Raw genomic sequence first — 21,909 nt, forward strand, 5'->3', positions numbered from 1 at the left:
GCTGGATAAGAAGCTCTAGGAACTTAGTGATACTCATGTTGATATGGCCCTTTACTTTTTCTTTATGTACTTTTTTAGTGGCTTCTTCAGACATGTCGATCGGGAGGTTGGGGAAATTGCAACAGAGGACGTTGGCTTTTCCGTCTAGACCAACTGCTGTTAAATGTTTTTCCTCTTTCCAACAATTAATAAATGTACACCACTAACTTGTTCCCTATACTTTTACTTCTGTAACTACTTTTCTGCTTCTATAACTTTTCTTACGACTTTCTTGACCTTCACCTTTCTTCTGTTGCTGACATTTCTTTATTCATTTTGTCTTTACCATTTATCCTTGTCTGTCACACTGCGTGAAAATCCTGGTGGTGAAGCGTATAAGAGCTATGGCTGCTGACTGAAAGAAAGGTTGACAGTTCAAATCCACCAGGCGGTCTTTGGAAACTGTATGGGGGAGTTCTGCTCTGTCCTATAGGGAATCAACTCGATGGCAACAGGTTTTATCTTTCTTCTGTTTTAAGAATTTTTAATTTTGTTGAGAATACACACAGCAAAACATACACCGATTCAGCATTTTCTACTTGTACAATTTAGTGATATTGATTACATTTTTTGAGTTGTGCAACCATTCTCACCCTCCCTTTCTAAGCTGTTCTTCCCTATTAACATAAACTCACTGTCCCCTAAGATTCTTATCTAATCTTTTGAATTGCTGTTGTCAGGTTAATGCCATATAGATCTTAAAAGAGCATAATGCTAAAGGCAGACCTTTTTTTTTTTTTTTTTTTACTAATGAAGCTGAACTATTGTTTGGTTTTAAGAAGACTTCAGGGGATATTTCTGGTTTAAGGTTTAAAGATTATCTCAGGGCAGTAGTTTCAGGGGTTCATCAACCCTCCACGGCTCCAGTAAGTTTGGCTTCTATGAGACTTTGAGATTTTGTTTTACATTTCCCTCCTTTTGATCAGGATTCTTCTGTGGGATCTCTGATCAAAATGTTCAGTAATGGTAGCTGGGCCCCATTCAGTTCTGGCCTCATGGCAGAGGAGGCAGTTACTCATAAAGGCAGTTAGCCACACATTCAGTATCTTCCTCCCACTTCTGACTCTCCTTCCTCCGTTGCTCCAGGTGAGTAGAGCCCAATTGTGCCTTAGATGGCCACTTGCAAGCTTTTAAGACCCCAGACACTATGCATCTAGCTCGGAGAGTTACCTGGAATGTCCCATGTAGCTATGACCCTAAACCTCCAAACCAAGGAACCAAATCTGATGAGGTGTTTTTGTTTCAACTATTTTAAAACCTAAAATAATTTTGGGACATAAATAGTACTCTTCAGCAGTATATTTGAGTCCAGCATGACTCCGAAAATAATGAGGAGACTATTTAATTTACACCTGTTTTGTGATCCTCAGATCAAGTCTGGATATATTAGCAAGTAGATTTACCTTACTACTCCAACGGCACTGGGTTTTTACTCAGAAAGATGTGGTTTAAAATATTAAAACCTTTCTGTTTTATATATTTGTATATATTAAAATATACCTCTATCCTTATTTGATATCATCCAGGTTTTTTAAATTTAAAAATAAACTGGAAGCTGATTTACCAAGAGATACTTGTGAAATAGAGACGAATTCTTTGTGTGTATAGAGAGATAATGTTTACCTTTTATTAGGAGCACAAGTCATTACCAAGAACAGTAGCTGGTTAAATTGCATTAAGATCAGTTTGGGCATCTTGGACATTTTCCAGGTGATGTATCTATTTGATGTATTTCCTATAAATTTTTTTCAATTATAGAAGTATTTATATATTCATTGAACAATTTATCTGGGAAGAAAAGTACTCATATTACCCAATGTTTTCTGGGCTTGAGTTCTTATATGATTTCCTTATATTGTGTGTGTGTTTGTTTACATCTGACTTTACTTAATTTTGTAATGTGAACATTTTATTACATTATGAACTGTAACTGTTTTTATTGGCTATGTAATATATCCAATAACAAGCTGATTTGAGTTTTTGTCTAGTATAACAACACTGCAATGAATTTATATCCACACATACATCATTTTACTGTAACTTGATTTATTTACTTAGAGATTCTGACGTTGATTCACTGGTCAAAATGAATGAATATTAAGCATTTGACATGTTATCCAATTGTTTTCTGTAAAGATTTTATCAGTTTATGGTATCAACAATTCGAGTGTACAGTGTAGAATTTTTAACCTACAAAAACGTGTATCTTAAGATTTAAAAATGTAGTTAAAAGAGAAATTCAGTTTTTCCCACTTTTGTTTTGATTTTTCTTATTACAAAAGCAAGAATTACATGTGAGAATGTAAAAAAGCACAGCCGTATCAAGTAAATACTGAAAGTTACTCATTCCTGCCAGAAGTAACTATTGTTAATAGTATTTTTCCAGAACCACTTTTTTTGTGCAAGTGCACACAAACACCCCTTATTTATTGACTAATATGCCATCAATGTTAGATGCTTCATTATTTTATGTAACACTAATGAAGAAAAGTGCTACCAGTTGTACCTTGACAGTTAAAATGTGAAAAAAAGAACTCCTAGAATAGATGCTGTACACATGTACAGTTTATTCTTTCATAGAAATAACATTGTTATTCTGCTGCTTGCCTTTTCCTCTAAACAAGATATTGTGAGTATTTAAAAAACACTTCAAAGACAAAAATCGGAACTTTTTAGCTAGACTAATAGGAAGACTAAAAGTCTGGTTTGTTCATCTAGATCAGTTTACCTTTATTTTTTAAAATTAAAATTTTTTTATTGTGCTTTTAAGTGCAAGTTTACAAATCAAGTCAGTCTCTCACACAAAGTCTTACACACACCTTGCTATATACTCCTCGTTGCTGTCCGCCCAATGAGACAGCACATTCCTTCTCTCCACCCTGTATTCCTGTGTCCATTCAGCCAGCTTCTGTCCCCCTGTGCCTTCTCATCTCCCCTCCATACAGGAGCTGCCCACATAGTTTCATGTGTCTACTTGAGCCAAGAAGCTCACTCCTCACCAGTATCATTTTCTATTTTATAATCCAGTCCAATCCCGGTCTGAAGAGTTGGCTTTGGAAATGGTTCTAGTCTTGGGCTAAGAGAAGGCCTGGGGATCATGACTTCCAGGGTCCTTCTAGTCTCAGTCAGACCATTAAGTCTGGTCTTTTTTACGAGAATTTGAGGTCAGCATCCCACTGCTCTCCTGCTCCCTCAGGGATTCTCTGTTGTGTTCCCTGTCAGGGCAGTCATCGGTTGTAGCCAGGCACCATCTAGTTCGTCTGGTCTCAGGCTGATTGATGTAGTTTCTTTGGTTTATGTGGACCTTTCTGTCTCTTGGGCTCGTAATTACCATGTGTCTTTGGTGTTCTTCATTCTCCTTTGCTCCAGATGGGCTGAGACCAATTGTTGCATCTTAGATGGCCACTTGCTAGCATTTAAGACCCCAGGCGCCACTTACCAAAGTGGGATGCAGAATATTTTCTTAATAGATTTTATTATGCCAGTTGACCTGGATTTTATTATGCCAATAAACCATGGTCCCCAAACCGCACCCCTGCTACACTGGTCATCAAAGTGTTCAGTTTATTCAGGAAACTGCTTTGCTTTTGGTTTAGTCCAGTTGTGTAGATCAGTCTACCTTTAGAGAAGAACTTCCCAGGAGATTTTAACGTGCAGCCAGGGTTGCGAACCACTGGAATAGATCAGTAGGGGAACGAGGGAAACCATGATGGCGTAGTGGTTAAGTGCTACGGCTGCTAACCAAGAGATCAGCAGTTTGAATCTGCCAGGCGCTCCTTGGGAACTCTATGGGGCAGTTCTACTCTGTTCTATAGGGTCGCTATTAGTTGGAATCGGTTCGACGGCAGTGGGTTTTTTGGTTTAGGAGAATGAGGGCACTGCACTGTAGTTGGCAGGGAAACGTTACTGGAAGATGGAAAAGATTTGGATGGTGGAGAGGGGAGGTTCTTTTAGATATATCATCAAAGGCACAGATAGGGGATTAAAGCCTGTGATGCCTAGGAATGGGAGATCTGGGTTAGAAAGAAAAACTGGAACCAGAATAAATGGAAGGCCTTATTAGAGACTTAGATTCCAGGCTCTGTGTTCTTTATTTGGCTCCTTACTGCATTAAGCACATTGTTAACACTCCTGAGTGCTTAGATCCTCATGGGTTCCTGCTTTTTGTTTTTGTTTTTTTAAACCTGGGAAGAGAGGCTAGCAAAGAAAAGGAATTTAACATACTAAACTGCTGCAATGTGCCCGGCAATTTACTGCTCAACCTCATTTTAATTCTCGAAGCCCACAGAGTGGTGGGCATCATTTTTTCCTATGTCATTGGTGAGGGAACAAGCTCAGAGAGGTGAAGTGACACACCTGAGACCAAACAGCGTGCAAATAAATAAGAGTGAAAACCTTATTGAATCTTCCTGGCTCTTCAGGTGGTGTTTTCACTACCACAGTATTTCCCAAAGTGTGGTGTGTGCCATTTCGTCCACCTAATATAAGTACAAGTGGCAAGTAGATAAGACAAAAGTAGTGAAGACGTTAGTTACTGAAATAAAATAAAACCAAAAAACCAAACCCAGTGCCGTTGAGTCGATTCCGACTCATAGCGACCCTATAGGAAAGTAGAACTGCCCCATAGAGTTTTCAGGGAACGCCTGGCAGATTTGAACTACCAACCTCTTGGTTAGCAGCCGTAGCACTTAACCGCTATGCTCGCTACCAGGGTTTCCTGAAATAAAAGAATAGGACCTCTTAAAAAGAGGCTTTACAGACCTTCCATTATATCTCTTGCATCATCCTGTTTGTCAGCACACATCATGATTGTATGTCAGTTTGTTTACTACCCTCTCCATTCTAAACTTTGCTTAAAGAAAAACAAACCCCAGGAGTGGTTCCTAGGTCTTGCCAAATTGTTTACCTTAAGTTATTCCTTCCTTTAGAATAACTTTTCTTAACATACTCGAAGATTGATCTCATCATATGTGGTAGTTTTAATTATGCACAACTGTTGTGCTAGTGATTACTATCATAGCACTTTGTATCTGTAAGAAAATATAAGTGATGTAAGATTTCTTAAGTTACAAACCCCGGGTATTCATCGCATTGCTAGATCTTTTCCATGTTATTTAGTGTTAGAATTAAAGTAGTTAGGAATTTTTTTCAAAAATGGAATTACAGTTTTGAGCACTGTAAGCTGTGTCTTAGTGTCCCAGAGAACCCTTTAAGTGATTTGGAAGCACACTCACATTAGTGCAAATAGTCAGCCTGCTAAAAGTTGTGATGTTAAGGTGATGACATACTGTAACATCACAACTTTGAGCCAAAGTAAGCAGCTGAATTACCATGAAAAAACTAAAATAGTCAAATTTAGCAGGGATTTAGTATGTAAACTACCAGTATGGGTCAGCTTAGCAGTCAGAGTTGTTTGTAGCTAGCTTCACCTGATGGGCTCATTAGAGTACAGCTCTATCAAAAATCAGATGTTCCATAGGGATCATACTTGAATGTCTTATAATTGATACTACCTGCTCTTAAAATTCTTCAGGTGAAACTCCTTTCCTCTGCATCGTGATACAGAACTGATGGTTCCAAAAGAATATTCGTCAGTGTGATAGAGAAGGCGTTTGGTACTTGAGAAACAATTTGGTCCCTGTCTGTATGCTCCTAGGCGCTGACATAATCATCTTCACTAACAAGCTTTCGGATCTTTTAGAAATCCATAAAGAAGAACGTTGATTGTCCTTGACTTATCTAGGAATTGACTATATTTAATGCTTGTCAGAATTTAGCCTAGCTGATAAAATTACTTCATTAACACCTTGGAGGTTGTCTAAGCTTTATCAGAAAGTAACACAACACCTGGGCACTTAACGGTCTCACTGATTAATGAGGTCAGTGTTTCTCTTTTGTAAATCTAGTTAGACTTTTTCTGGGACTATTCCTTTTTACATAAAGGTCCACATAGTAAATTTCTCTTAGAATTTAGTACTTGGAAATTTTTTTTCCCAGTAAACTTGGATAATTCTTTTTTGCAAAATACAGTGAAGCAATTTAACTCAGAACATTTTATTGTTGCCTTATTGCCATTAAACATAGCCAAAATTTGTATTCTACTTTCTGGTACTTTCTATCTGTCCTTTTAAATGATGCCCTTTTTTAAAAGCATGGTTTGCTCAGCCTTTAGTTGTATGGCAGGGTCATGTGACTAGTTTTGGCCAATGAAATGTGAGCATGAATTACAGCTGTAACCGTGCAGAGGCAGTGAAAAGCCATTTCCTGGTTCTCCCTTGCTTCTTTCACCAGGGAAGTCTCAGGTACCAGATGGCGCAGCTACAAAATGATGGGCCCTCACTTAGCCATGTGAGCGAGAGATGAATCTTTGTTGTGTCAAGCCACTGATATTTTGAGAGTAATTTATTCTGAAGCACACTTAGCCTGTCCTTTGGAATATGGAATTTCCACTTGCAATTCAGGGCTATTGGTGCTTTAGAAAAGGTTTAAAACAATGTTTTTCTCTTTTGTGATCTCAATTTTGAGATGCTAAATACATCCAGTCTTCTCTGCCTTCTAAAATCTCAGAGGAGGCAGGACTATGTGAAAATTACGTGCCACTTTCTCTAAAGATGAATAAAAGCATCCTCCTAGCTGGTATATTAAATATGTGAATGCCATATGAAGAAGGACATTGTGATTTCATGGCGTGCTTAGCATATGAATGAGTCATGAAAAGGCATATCCTTCACATTCCTCTCTTCCATTCTTCCTGTAATGTGCAGATTAATTCTCTGGTAGTTTTTTTTTTTTTAATCCCTTAATTTTTAAATCACATTTCTCCAGAACTGGGTATTGAGATTTTAAGGGAGGCATTCTATCTTATAAAGTTCTCTGGCCAGCCTGAGCCTTTCTTTAGATGTTTTAGTTTTCCCTTTGGTCCTCAGTCTAGCTAGTCTCATAATTTTATTGTTGGCATAGGTCTGAGCTTCTCTTTTATTCTTTTGGGAATCCACCAAACTCAAACATCAGGCTGGCTTTTGCTGCTGTACTTTTTACTCCCTTGTATTGCAGAAAACAAATGTTTTTCCCGTGTACAGTTCAACGGCCACTCCTTTTCATACAGTGATTCCAGCACTCAGTGTTAGCGGTTTCTCTGATTATCCTAAGATGGGGAGATTCCTAAAATTTAGACTGTTGACACCCTCCTCCTTCCTTAGCTCACCTTTCCTTACCATCAAAGGCTATAATTCTTTTTTTTTTCCCCCACACAGGAACTGGGAAAATACTTGAAGGTATTTGTTCTCTTCCTCTTGCTGTACTCTAATGCAGAATGGCTTTCTGTGGTGGTCACTCTCTTATCATATTTATCCCTATTTTCCGGTTTGTAGTTACTTTGTGATGTGTCTGTGATGTAATAATCTTCATGAGATAAAAGAAAATACAATGTGAGGGAGTAATGACAACATTTTATTGAAAAGTGCAGGTCTTACACTGCTACCCCTGTCTAACAATGGATCTGGTTCCTCACTTGAAGAATTGCGTATTTAATAAACCAAAAAACCCATCGCATGGCGTCAGTTACAGCTCGTAAGCCCGTGTGTTATAGAGTAGAACTGAGGCCCATAGAGTTTTCCTGACTGTAATCTTTATGGAGGTACATTGCCAGGGCTTTCCTTCATGGTGCTGCCATAGGTAGTTTCGAGCCACAGACCTTTCGGTTAGTAGCTGAGAGCAAACTGTTAGCACCATGTAGGGACCATCTCATTTAATAGAGGTACTCCGTTAGTTGATCTCAGGGGAATAAGGACACCTTTATACGTCAGGCTAGTTGTATGCATTTAAAATACATTCTGATAGATTTCAAACAATAGTTTTAGGCAGCTGGGCTTGATAACTAACAAGTGGCCTAGGGAGAAAATTCAATTACAGAGATATTCTCTGCTTTTTTACCTGACTTTTCTTGTGATGATTCTGAGTCATCCCTAAGATAACTTTGACATACAGTGATGTGGGAAGCATGCCTTCATGCAAGCCAGAGATAAATTTATTATCTTAGACCTCTTCTCATTTTGCATCTTTGGAAGTGTTCCTTTTCAGTGTTCCCTCCCCAGTCGTCTGAAGAATTTCACTGTCATCATCATGTCTATGATCTGGATGACTTTTCCTTCATTGAGAAGGAGAGACTACAGAGTTTGAGGCAGAGCTGCTTAGAAAGACCTTAAAGAAAAGAGCTAGGTTTTTTCCTTAGCTATCTGGTTCTAAATGAGCCTTGGTGGCTTTGAGTGGGAATAAAATCTGGTCATTTTATAAAGTAGCATTTTTTGGTCCTACGTTTTAGATTGATTTGATGAATGTATTCCCCTTTTTTTCTTACATTTCATACTTTTTCATACAAAAGACGAGTTATAACTACACACTATGGCTTCCTTTTCTTGATAACCCATGGCACACAAATCAGTAAGCCTTATAGATTGTAGTATACTAGGCTCTCAGAATATCCCCAAATGACTCTGATATTAGGAAACATTGTTTGTTCTACTTCAGTCATTTTGTATACATGATTCAAGATTAGATGCTTCATATTACAAGGTCCTGTAGATGTCATCTGTGGAGCCCTGGTGGTGCAGTAGTTAAGAGCTTGCCTGCTAACGAAAAGGTTGGCAGTGCAAATCTGCAGGCTGCTCCTTGGAAACCCAGCGGGCAGTTCTCTGTCCTGTAGGGTCGCTATGAGTTGGAACTTACTCCACAGCACCTAATATTTTTTTTTTTTATCACGGAGCCCTGGTGGTGCCGTGGATAAGAACTCAGCTGCTAACCAAAAGGTCGGCAGTTGGAATCCACCAGCCACTCCTTGGAAACTGTGGGGCAGTTCTACTCTGTTGTATAGGGTAAATAGGAGTTAGAATTGACTCGACGGCAATGTTTTTTTTTTTTTTGTAGATGCCGTAAAGGAGCCCTGGTGGTGGATTGGTTAAGCGCTTGACTACTAACCGAAAGGTTGGCGATTCGAGCCCACCATCTGCTCTGCAGGAGAAAGACGTATCTGCTTCCATAAAGATTACAGCCTTGGAACCCTATGGGGCAGTTCTACTCTGTCCTGTAGGGTTGCTATGAGTCAGAATTAACTAGACGACAGTGGGTATAGATGTCATAAGGAGCCCTGATGATGCAAATGGTTAAGTGCTTGGCTGCTAACCCACAGGTTGGTGGTTTGAACCCACCCAATGGCTCTGAGGGCAAAAAGACGTGATGTGCTTGTAAAGAGTACAACCTAGAAAACCCTATGGGGCAGTTCTGCTCTGTCACATGGTGTCACTGTGAGTTGGAGTTAACTCGACAGTACACAACAACAACATAGATGCCGTAGTCTTTTTGATTAGAAATATCATTGGCTGTATAGGTACTTTGTTAAAATTTAACACAGAATGTCTATACTCAGTTTCCGTTTAATTCTATACTTGATGAACAAACCTCAGTCTTTCAGGATGATTCTTGGGGTCTCAGAGACTTCTTTAGGACAGACATTTTCCATTAAATAAAATGAGCTGCTGAAATTACTTAGAAAGGACTACAGAATCTGGCTCTGTATTGAGGGGATTCTTAAATAGATTTTCATTTACCTAGGACATATTCAGTCAAGCCCACCAAAATACATTTCTCAGTCTCTATTTAAATAGTTTGTCCTGGCATCTTCATTCTCTCCTCAAGTATTTGTGTGCTTTCTGTGACATTAGTTACTGTGCTCTTCTGGGACTACCAAGATAAAAGCACAGGGAGATAATATTTTTTGAGACAAACACTGGTACTTAATACAGAGAAATGGGAATATGGATTTGGAAAGCACAAGAAAGTTTCACAGACAAAAAGAGGCATCTACCAGAATCGTGATTGACAGAACTTTTTTAAGGCAGTTTCTGATGCACGTCATATTCTTTTTCTTGGGGTAATTACCTTCAGTGTTCTTGGGCTGAAGAATTTCTTGTTTCTCTGAGCACTCTGCTTGAGAAGTCAGTCTAGTGTGGTGGTAAAGAGTGCAGGCTCTTAGCAGGATAAAGGGCATTTATGAAAAACCCATAGCGGACATTATACTCAGTAGTGAAAGTCTGAAAGCTTTCCCTCAAAGATGAGGAACATGACAGAATGTCTGCTTTCACCACTGTAATTCAACATTGTGCTGGATGTCCTAGCCAGAGCAATTATGCAAGAAAAAGAAAAGGCATCGAAAGTGGAGAGGAAGAAGTACAACCATCTTTATTTGCAGATGACATTCTAGGAAAATCCCAGAGAATCCACACACACACCCACACGTGTACACACACACACACACACACACCCACACCCACACACACACACACCCACACCCACACCCACACCCACACCCACCCACCCACCCACCCACCCCTAGAGCTAATAAATGAGTCTGCCAAAGTTGCAGGTTACAAAGTCAGCATGCAAAAATCAGGTGTGAGTCTATAAACCAGCAAATGAAAAATCCACAAAGGAGGTAAAGAAAATAATTCAGTTTACTATCTCATCTAGAATAAAATACGTAGGAATAAATTTAACTAAGGAAGTAAAGGACTTGTACACTGAAAACTACAAAACATTGCCAGAAGAAATTCAGATGCTGGTGAGGATGCAGAGAAAATGGATTGCTCATACACTGTTGAGAATGTAAGCTGGTACTGCCACCCTGGAGAACAGTCTAGCAGTTAAAAAAACTAAACAGGTACCATATGACCCAGCAATTGCACTTCTGGTCATTTTCCCCAGAGAAATGAAAACATGTTCTCAGAAAAACCTGTACTTGGATGTTTATTTATTTGTAATAGCCAAAAACTGGAAACCCCTCATATGTCTTTCAGCAGGTGATTGTTAAAGAAACTATTCACACATGGAAACCTGCTCTGCAATAAAAAGGAATGAACTGTTGATACATGCAGCAACCTAGATGAATCTCCGAAGAATTATACTGAGTGAAAAAAACCAATTTCAAAAGATTATTTACTGTATGATTCCATTTGTAACCATACCTGAAATGAAAAAATTAAACAGGTTAGTGGTTGCCCAGGGTTAAACAAGGGGGGTAGAAGTGGGAGGGAAGTAGGTGTGGCTGTGAAAGGACAGCTTGAGGAAACCTTGTGGTGATGGAAATGTTCTGTACCTTGATCGCGTCAGTATCAATATCCTGGTTGTGATATTTTACTTAAATTTGCAAGGTGTTACCATTGGGGTGGAAGAAAGGCCTGGCAGTCAACTTCCAAAAATCCTAAGGATCCATATGGTTTGACTATTATGCATGGGGTTGCCATGGGCCAGAGCCAACTCAGGGGCAACTAATAACAGCAGCACCATCATTAGGGTAAACTGCGTTATGGGTACATGGAATCTCATTCTAGTATTTCTTGTAACTATGTGAATCTACAATTCTTTCAGAATAAAAAATTTATTAAAAAAAAAAGCTCAGGCTCTGAAGTTAGGTGTTGGGGTTTGAAATCTGTTTCTTAACACTTATTAGCTGTGTTGACTTAAGGCAGATTATTCTTAGCTTTAGTTCACTGTTTTTAAAATCATAATTACAGGATGTAATTTCTGTGTTTGGAGAAATTATGGATATGACCCTATGCGTTGCTGGGAGGGGGGAGGTACGTTAATCTTGTCAGTTATAACAGAGCCTCTTCTTTTTCCCAGGACTGAGCCTGAGCAGTTCGCTTCCATCCTGATTCTGGATCTCATTAGGAACTGCAGAATTGGGCCTTGTGGGAACTTGTAGTCAGTCTGATGGGTAGAGACATTCCCCCTCTTGTATTTTGTATTCTCTGTCTTTATAAGATTAAAAGACTGTTGAAACTCAGAGACTTGTTTTACCAGCTGGTAAGAGCAGTCTTGGGAGAATCCGGATTAGTCGTATGTTGATGTAGAGATGTTAAGGGCATGGGGAGTATTGGCACTCTACTAGGTGTTGGCAGTAAGGTTTCTGGAGATAATGTTTTGGGGGAGGGGTTAACGTCTAGATGGAAAAAGATGTCTTAAGCAGAAATAAACCACATTTTTTCTCCCATTTCTTAGTGGCATTCTTTACTTTGGTCATGCTATGCTGATTATACCCACATCTGTGCTACTTTTCCTGTCATCAAAAATATGCTCCCATCCCCCCACCTACCCTTGGTAACCAGACATTTACAGTCTCTGAATATATACCTGTTTTCCTAAAAGTGGAATCCTAACAGTCTTTGTTTGTCCTTAATGTGATTGACTTTATTTCACTTAGCATTATGCCCTCTGTCCATATGTTTCACAGACTCATCATGGTTCTTTATGGTAGAAATAAACTACATTTTTAATGTATGAAGCATCTCTCTCTTTCATGGTCATTGAAAGTAATTTTCATCTGTTGTTATAGACGCAAACAAAGGGATCTCCATACAGGTAAATTTAAATAAATGGCCAAATCTGAGGTAATGTGATTAAATTAAAGCACAACTAGCGTCCGATTTCCTGGGTTGGAATCCACTGACTATGGTCTTGAGCAAGTTTCTTCACCTTCATATTCTTTAGTTTTCTCATATAAAATGGGAGTAATACTTGTACCTACTTCAAAGGTCTGTTAAGAAGAATAAATATTAATACATGCAAGGTATTTGGGACAATGCCTGGCATGGATGTTTTATTTGTGAATGAGTTTGTTGAATGAATGTGTAAGTACTTAAAAGAATAAAACCAGGGACCAAATCTAAATTAAAGTCAGCTTGAAAAACATTTCACTCTCATTCTGTCCGGCAGGATAGTTGAGTTACAAATCGAGGTGTCTCAGAGCCAAGCTGTTTGAGTGTAATGACTCAATGAAGGGAAAATGACCTGGAACCAAGAGTGGCTGTTATGTTTGATCATTAAGATTCCTGTGACTTTTACGGATTATATGTTTCAGAGTTCTGCAAGAAACCAAAACCAAACCCATTGCTGTCAAGTTGTTTCTGACTCATACCCTATAGCGCAGAGTAGAACTGCCCCATAAGGTTTCCAAGAATCGGCTGGTAGATTTGAACTGCTGACCTTTGGATTAGCAGCTGAGCTCTTAACCACTGCGCCACCAGGGCTCGTCAGAGTTTAGCAGCGGTGATTTCTAGTTAAAACTATCCATTGTTGCCAAACTATCAAAAGTCCCAAAATGTGTGTTTCTTTGTCAGACTTCATGTACCAGTCTGCCTGTGCATCCACGGATAAATGACTTGACCATGAGTTGCAGCTCTCTCTGGCTCCTGATCATAACCTGTAGCAAACACATTTGACACCCCCCCGTCCCATAGAAATATGCCTAGATCACGTTTCATGAATTACTGGTTGTGTTGAGGAATTTGTCAATATATAATGTGGTATTAATCCTGTAGTGATGGAAGTTTTAATGTGACTAGAGTTTTGGATAAATTACAGCTGTCACACAGTTTTGGAATACATTATAGTAAGTGTCATGTTTCTTTTGCTGGTGTTACAAGGACAGGGGTGACATGAATGTTACCATAGGAGCCCTGGTGAGGCAGTGGTTATGTTTCATTATAGCCATAATGGATACAAATTGCCATGCAAAGCACTGATTGTGGAACTTTTAGGGTGACTAGGAAACTCAGGCTACTAACAAGTTGCTGTGGAGTCGATGCCGATTCATGGAACCCCATGTGTGTCAGAGGAGAACTGTGCTCTGTAGGGGTTTCAGTGGCTGGTTTATAGGAAGTAGATCAGCAGCGCTTCCTGGGTGTCTCTGGGTGGACCTGAATCTCGAACCTTTCTGTTAGCAGCCAAGTGTGTTAACTGTTTGCACCAGTTCTACTCCTGGAGAATTGAAAGCATATGTCCACACAACAGCTTGTACGTGCATGTTCATAGCAGCATTATTCATAATAGCCAAAATGTGGAAACAGCCCAGATGCCCATTGACAGGTGAATGAGGAAACAAAATTGGTATATCTGTACAATGGAGAATTATTCAGCCATACAAAGGAATGAAGTAGTGATACATGCTAGGACATGGATGAACTTTGAGAACATCACACTTAAGTGAAAAGCCACTCACAGAAGGCCGTGTATTGTATGATTCCATTTATATGAAATACCCAGAAAAGGTAAACCCAGAGACAGAAAATTGATTGGCAATGGCCTAGGGTTGCGGGGAAATAAGGGTAAGGTGATGAAAATGTAGTGATGGCTGCACAACTCTGAATATACCAGAAACCAATGAATTGTACACCTAAAATGGGTGAATTGTATGGTATGTGAATTATATATCAATAAAGCTGTTATTTTAAAAAGTAGATAACTGCTGCTTTCATAGTTGCGCTGCGTAGTCCCTCTGTGCATTGTTATGTCACTGTCTAAGTGAAGGACTTTTATACTTAATTGAATTTGGAATAGTGGTATTTCACCGGAATCTAGAATATCACTTAGTGTTTAAAATGTTTTCTTTCCTTCATATTATAATACTGTTAAATATTCATTGTTTTGAAAACCTGTAAAACAGAAAAGTGAAGAAAATCTGAACGAACTGGTATAGTACCCAGAGATATATCCCTGTTAAATTTTGGTGGTATTAAGATATTTATATTGTTTCTGGTTTTTCAGTATATAATGTTGCAAAGCCATACAATTAAAAGAATCCCAGTGGTACTGTCTTTGGTATAGGTGGGATACGTTATGTTTGTGTTATGACCGTGGTTTAACAACAACAACAAAGACATGTTCCAAATGAATGGTTTCAGGATTTCAGAAATAGTGTAATGGTAATAAGACCATTTATTAATTCAGCATGTTTTGTAATGCTTCAGAATTGCATTAAAAAAAATCAGCTTTATTGACTTGTAATTTGTATACAATAAAATGCATCACTTTTAGGTGTATAATTCAGTGGGTTTTGATAAATATATACTCTTGTGTAACCACCACAGTAGAACATTTCCATTACCCCCCAAAATTCCCTTGTGCTCATTTGGGGACACAAGCACCTTCCCCCCTCCCGCCCCGTATTTTGGTAACTGGTTTATTTTGTGTTTATAGTTTTGTATTTTCTGTAATTTAATACAAATGGAGTCATAGTCTTTTGTGTCTGGCTTTTATCACTTGTTGTTTTTGAGGTTCATCCATGCTGTTGCTGGTATAAGTAATTTGTTCCTTTTTATTCTTGAGCAGTATGGATGTATCATAACTTATTCATTCCCCTCTTAATGGTCATTTGGGTTATTTCCAGTTTCGGGCCATTGTGACTACATTTGCTATGAATATTTGTATAAAATTCTTTGTGAAAATGTCTTCTCTCTTGGGTGGGAGTGGGGTTGCTGAGCCGAATGGGAAAGTGTATGTTTAATTGTATGAGAAACTGCCAGACTTTTCCAGATGCTTTACCATCTTAATATTTTTATTATGTGAAAGAAAAATTTTTGTAACAAATATTTTCCATTTCCCTGGAGTTACACATTAAGAAGACTGCTCTTACTTAGCAGACCATGGGGCAGTGTTTCATGAAGTCACATATCCAAAGTGCTCGTTAAAATGCAGATTCTTGGGTATCGTTGCCAAAGATTCTGCATCTAGAGAACCACATGGTAGTGTGGCGTTGTTTTTTTAAAACAAACAAACAAACATGGTTTTCATTAATATATTTATTCACTTAGAATTTATTGAGCTCTTTTTGTGTCTTTGCATTCATATGCCCTTATTACTTATTTTTTCTTATTCTTAGATTCTCCCATGCTTTGTCTGTGCCCCTTTCTCTGCTCGCCACCTAGTGGTGACAAGGAGGAACCATTAAAGGTTTTACCAATGAGTGAATTCTTGGAGGGAGGGGCCTGGCCTTTTTAAAGGAGGGAAAATTGAAACACCCAAAGATGTGTTTGTGCTTGTGATGAACCAAATGTTCAGTGTATGTTTGCTGTATGAATAAATTCCCCTTTCCTCCATGGATTTTGTTTTTCAAGCAAGGAAATGCATTTATAGCCTGTAAATCTTTATCTTAAACTGCCAGCTTCATTCTTACTGGAAAATGGATTAGATGTGTGTTACTAGCTCCTTTATTTTATGTGAAAGAAATACTTTTAAATTACACTAGGCACCGGATGAAGTCTTCGTGATTTAATACAGTTTATAGTCTGTATTCTCTTGTTTTGGCTCTTAGATTCTTTTACATGTCTTCAGTTTTTTTACTCACTTTAGCTTTAATGACTGTTAAAAAATTTTTTTTAATCTTTTTTATTAAAAAAAATTTTTTGTTGTTAAAATTTTGATTTTTTCTTTCCATCAGCTTGACGGGGGGAAAAAACTCTTGTGAAGTGATGTGCTAATAAAACATTCAGTTTGTAAGGTGTGATTTTGCTTTTCCGTGGTAGAAATGGTGGAGTCAATGAAGAAGGTGGCAGGGATGGATGTGGAGTTGACAGTTGAAGAAAGAAACCTCCTCTCAGTTGCGTATAAAAATGTGATTGGCGCTAGAAGAGCCTCCTGGAGAATAATCAGCAGCATTGAACAGAAAGAAGAAAACAAGGGAGGAGAAGACAAACTAAAAATGATTCGGGAATATCGGCAAATGGTGAGATTGGTGTATTCTAGGTATTTTTCTTTAAAGAAAGGTGATAAGTGACTCAAACCCAGGCATTAACTTTTGGGTTTTTTTTGACGGGGGGAATGTGCAGAGCTTGTTTTGAAAGACCGTGTTTTTACATCCCACGTTGTATTTTTTGTGTATGAATTTTATACGACAGAAATAAATGATTTTGGGGGGGGGAGGGATTGCTGTTGCCTTAATATGTCCTTTTTTTTTTTTTTTTAATGTGCTTTAAGTGAGAGGTTACAAATCAAGTCAGTCTGTCACATATAAGCTTATATACACCTTACTCCATACTCCCATTTACTCTGCCCCTAATGAGTCAGCCCGGTCCCTCCTTCCAATCTCTCCTTTCGTGACTGTTCTGCCAGTTTCTACCCTCTCTACCCTCCCATCTCTCCTCCAGACAGGAGATGCTGTGTCCTACTTTTTGCTTTTAATTTTTATTGTTAAAAATTACCACCAAGGGAGAGGAGGCTGGCTTTTTTCGAGGGCCATGTCTGGAAACCCTGGTGGCATAGTGGTTAAGTGCTATGGCTGCTAGCTAAAAGGTTGGTAGTTCACATCCACCAGACGCTCCTTGGAAACTCTATGGGGCAGTTCTACTCTGTCCTATAGGGTCACTGTGAGTCGAAATCAACTCGATGGCAACGGGTTTGGTGTTTTTTTTTTTTTTTGGCTTATATTTTAGTCCTAGAGCTGTTAAGCATTTAACCAATTTATTAGGTGTTGGACATTTTATGTTATAACCTAGTACACACATGTTATGTATACATATGTAATATACGTTTTATATTTTATGGATTTGAGCTTGTTACTCACCTGGATTAGGAATTATGGGCTATACAATACTTCAGGACAGAGGTGAAGAACATTTTCCCCTTGGAAGCTGCAGCGGGTCATGTTCAGTTTTGATCACTGCACAAGTAGAAAACTAATGGAATTTTTGTTTTTATTGTGGGAACTGTAAAATACTTCATTGAATGATTTGAACATTCAGGTCAACTTAACAAGTATTTGCATCTTGTCTACAGCACAATTTGCTAGGTGCTTTGGGTGCAGTGACGAAATAGATATAGCCTTATGGAGGCTCAGTGTAGTCACTGCTCTTTTAAACAGAATAGAAAATATCAGAGGCATTGGACACTGTAAGGGCAGAATTATTTCATGAAGCTCTTGTTTCAGATCTTAGGTGTGTGCGTATACGTGTATAAAATATTTTTCTTACTGTGGGTCTTGAGAAGTTTGGTAGCCATTGATCTAGTGCAGTGGTTCTCAGCCAGCAATGATTTTGCCCCTTAAGACATTTGGTGATGTCTAGAGACATTTTTAGTTGTCACAACTTGGAGGGTACTACTGGCATCTAGTGGAATGTTTCTAAACATCCTGTGATGCACAGGACAGCCCCCCACCACAAAGAATTATCTGGCTCAAAATGTCAGTAGTGTTGCTTTCGAGAAACTCTTGAAGAGGCAGACATATAAACACCCTTAAGAATACAGTGAGAGGAATTACAGAAGAAGGCATGAAGTAGCACGGAGGGGTGTGAACTTGGTAGGGGGAGAGAGAGGAGAAGCCATAATTATTGACTGTCTCCAGCTCCACTGGGCTGTTATAAGTGGGAAGATACTTTGTGTGTGTGTGTGTATGTATATATTTATATTTATGCAAGGTATTTGTAATCTTTAAAATTATCCTCAGGAGGGGTAGGTATTATCCCAGTTTATTGGTAGGAAAGCTGAAGTTCTGTGAGGTTGAGTAATATATCTGAGGCCACACAGAAGGTGATGAGCTGCTGTTGATGAGATCATTACCCTCAAAAATGTTGCAACAAGGAAAATGGATTGTCAGCAGACAAGTTTGGTGTCCCAGGGGAATGTGGAAATGAAAAAGTTGAAGGTTCTGAAGAGAGAGAAAGAAGTCCATGTGTTAAATTGTAGAATTTGCTCTAGGTAGAGAAGGAAGCAGTAGGCAAAGGGAGGGACTGATGAATTGGGAGAATATTAAAGGTTCATGAGGCTGGAGGTCTTGATGTGTCCCTAAATAGGCATAACAGGAGTGAAGGAACAAAAAAAGGAAGTTGTAGTCCAAGAAGGATGTATAGTACTAGAATTTAAGACTTGTAGGATAGAGCAGTATAGTTAAAGGGTGTTGACAAGTGAAGGTCATGCAGTTGAGATTAAGTAACTGTGTTGACTGCAACATGGATGATGAAATTACCTTGATGTGATACTGGAAATTAGAGAGGTAGGCTGTGAAGGTAGAAGAGGAACCTAGAGACCTACTGATGACAGAAATTAAGAAATAAAATGTAGAGAGTATGAGCTTCAGAGGAGGGATGGACTTGTAATGTGAGAGCAGTCACCTGAGGAGTCAGTATGGAGGAGGTAGGAGAATTTATCAGTTGCTGTCAAGTTGATCCTGACTCATAGCGACCCCATGTATGTCAGAGTAGAGCTGTGCTTCGTGGATTTTCAGTTGCTGGTTTTTTCAGAAGTAGACGGGCAGGACTTTCTTCCAAGTCACCTCCAGATGGACTTGCACTCCACCAAGCATGTTAACTTGTTTGCATCACTCAGGGATTCCTGGGAGAATTTAGAACTTTAGAAACCTCCTTCTAGAGCAGTCTACTTGAAAAGCCACAATGAAGATATGACAAGACTGGAGAAGAGGGAGTGGGAAATTACTTAAAATGGAAAGGAGGTTCCAGAGGGCATAAAGAGAACTTGTTGGAAAGGTTCAGCAGCGTCACCGTGAGTAAATAGAAAATAAAGAGTAGAATGTATGTGTGTTTAGAGGTGGTGTGCATTTTCAACATTAAAATGGATGATCTAGAGAAGAGTGGCAATGTTTACCTTTGTATGTAGATTTATGGTGACCTAACTGGCTATGGTGGTGCAGTGGTTAAGAGCTCAGTTAGCAGTTTGAATCCACCAGCTGCTCCTTGGAAACCCTACAGGGCAGTTCTTTTCTGTTCTATCGGGTCATTATGAGTTGGAATCAACTCGATGGCAACAGGTTTGGTTTTTTTTTTTTTTTAAACTGGCTATGGATCTTTACCGCCAAAGTGATTAACTGTCAAGCACGGGGAGTCCCTGGGAGATGCCAGCTGTTAATCCTAACTGAAAGGATGGAGGTTTGAGTCTACCCAGAGGTGCCTTGGAAGAAAGGCCTGGTGAATTTACTTGTGAAAAATCAGCCACTGAAAACCCTGTGGAGCACAGTTCTACTTTGACATGCGTGAGGTCACCATGAGTCAAGGTTGACTTGATGGTAGCTATTTTTTTTATGGTTTATCAAGCATGGTAGCAGTTGAGAATGTGAACACCAGAGGCAAACTGCCTGGCTTTGAATTTTGATTCTGTGCCTTACAACCTGTGACGTTAGGCATGCAACCTAACTGCCTGGGTTCGGATCCTAGGTCTTATAACTGCTTCACTAAAGAAGGCATGTAAATTGCAAACATTCAGTAAAATCCAATCAGTGCCATCCATTGATAATTCCGTAGTTGAGCTAGGTGTTTTTGTTATTTTAAAAGTAGTTAACAAACAGCATACAGAAAAGAAAACTTCCCATAACCTGAAGACAGCCTTTGTTTTTGTATCAAGAGAGGGAAGAGGATTTGGAGAGGGATGTATGCTCTGTCCGGAGTGGGGGGATATATATGATCATTTATTTCTTAGGCTTAAACGCTCTGTTTGCTTTTTCAGGTTGAGACTGAGCTAAAGTTAATCTGTTGTGACATTCTGGATGTACTGGACAAACACCTCATCCCAGCAGCTAACACTGGCGAGTCCAAGGTTTTCTATTATAAAATGTAGGTTCCACTAGAAGGGAAAATGTAAGATTAAAAGTTGGCTTTCTTAGAATCATGACTTTTTCTATGTAGGTTTTTAATTATTAATAAGTTTTTTTTAACGTTGGAAGAATAGCTATATGGGAGGAGTGATTCTCAAACTTGAATTAATTTTTGAATAATACTAGCAAATTCACTGCTAATGGAAGAAGAACATAATTGTTACAGTATAAGATAGCAGACTGTTACTATTACAACGGGTACTGCATTTTTCCTTACCTGTTTATACTTATTAGTGTTTGTGAATTCCCCCCCCAAGCTACAGCCATGCATTGACAGTTTAGTCTTAACATTTTATATAGAAATTTTATTTCATGATCGACAAACTGTTGTGCCATTCGTTAGGACCGAACACTTACCTTATTTAATTCTAAACTATTGAGTGACAGATTTTGGGGGGGGGTTTCAGTTAATTTATCTGGGATTTTGCTTATATTTGGTAATATGAGCTCTCTTAAAGAGGAAAACCAAATAGATGAGTTAATGACTCCTGAAAGAATATTTTAAAAATGATTGAGTGTATCTGTTTATTAGATACATTTTTAATCACACATTTCATTTCTATAATATAGAAAAAATTTCAAATAGTTTATTTTCCTTTATTTAAAAAGCTAATTCTGTTCTTACTTACTTATTTGTTTTTAAGGAAAGGCGACTACCACAGGTATCTGGCTGAATTTGCTACAGGGAATGACAGGAAGGAGGCTGCGGAGAACAGCCTAGTGGCTTATAAAGCTGCTAGTGATATTGCAATGACAGAACTCCCACCAACGCATCCCATTCGTTTAGGACTTGCTCTCAACTTTTCCGTATTTTACTATGAAATTCTTAATTCCCCTGACCGTGCCTGCAGGTAAGTCATGAAAGAAAATAAAAGTTCTCTGTGACAGTGAAAAAGGTTACAAAGGAGAAGAGCTGCTTGTTTCTCTGTCTTGTTTTCTGGAACTGCTTTTGCAGGCTTGGCTGTGAACAAAGAGTTTCTTTTGGCTGTTAGTAAACCTGCTTTGGATAGCATAAAGGTAGACTTATTTCAGCCCATTTGCCCACTTACCCAGATAGGATAATTTTGCTGACTGCTGGGAAGACTTTTTTGGGGTGCGGGGCAGATTGAAAAGATGTTACATGCTGGAGAGTGGGGAAGGAGAATGAGTTGAATTATAAGACAATAATTTCAATTTTTGTATGTTAGCTTTTAGTCTTTATAGGTATGTTTTCAATATAGCTAGGCTCCTAGTGAATGTATTTTGTAATTTCTGTTTTAATATATCATAATTTTTCATCTCATCGATACATGCTAAACCATTCCCCTATTTGTAGTTCAGATTGTTTTTCCCAGTTTTTTATATTGTAGATAGAAATTTAAGGGATATCTTCATATATGCATATTGCTTTTTCTTTTTGTTGAATTATGTCTTCCGCATACGTTCAGGAGTAGGTATGTTATTGT

At 38.6% G+C, this 21,909-nt stretch overlaps 1 protein-coding gene across 2 annotated transcripts in view; it reads left to right on the forward strand.

The window, feature by feature from the left end:
• Positions 1–21,909, forward strand: part of YWHAE (tyrosine 3-monooxygenase/tryptophan 5-monooxygenase activation protein epsilon) — a 47,128-nt gene that overhangs the window by 11,085 nt on the left and 14,134 nt on the right. The window contains exons 2-5 of one of the 2 annotated variants that reach the window (XM_049859082.1): positions 10,890–11,076; positions 16,392–16,591; positions 20,317–20,423; positions 21,109–21,315. In XM_049859082.1, the coding sequence (XP_049715039.1) occupies positions 16,394–16,591; positions 20,317–20,423; positions 21,109–21,315 (512 nt within the window). In that variant the 5' untranslated portion in view covers positions 10,890–11,076; positions 16,392–16,393. The remainder of the gene's footprint in view (positions 1–10,889; positions 11,077–16,391; positions 16,592–20,316; positions 20,424–21,108; positions 21,316–21,909) is intronic. The other variant, XM_049859081.1, reaches the window with a different exon arrangement.

The sequence above is a fragment of the Elephas maximus genome, chromosome 19, assembly GCF_024166365.1.
Source record: "Elephas maximus indicus isolate mEleMax1 chromosome 19, mEleMax1 primary haplotype, whole genome shotgun sequence".
Taxonomy (NCBI): domain Eukaryota; kingdom Metazoa; phylum Chordata; class Mammalia; order Proboscidea; family Elephantidae; genus Elephas; species Elephas maximus.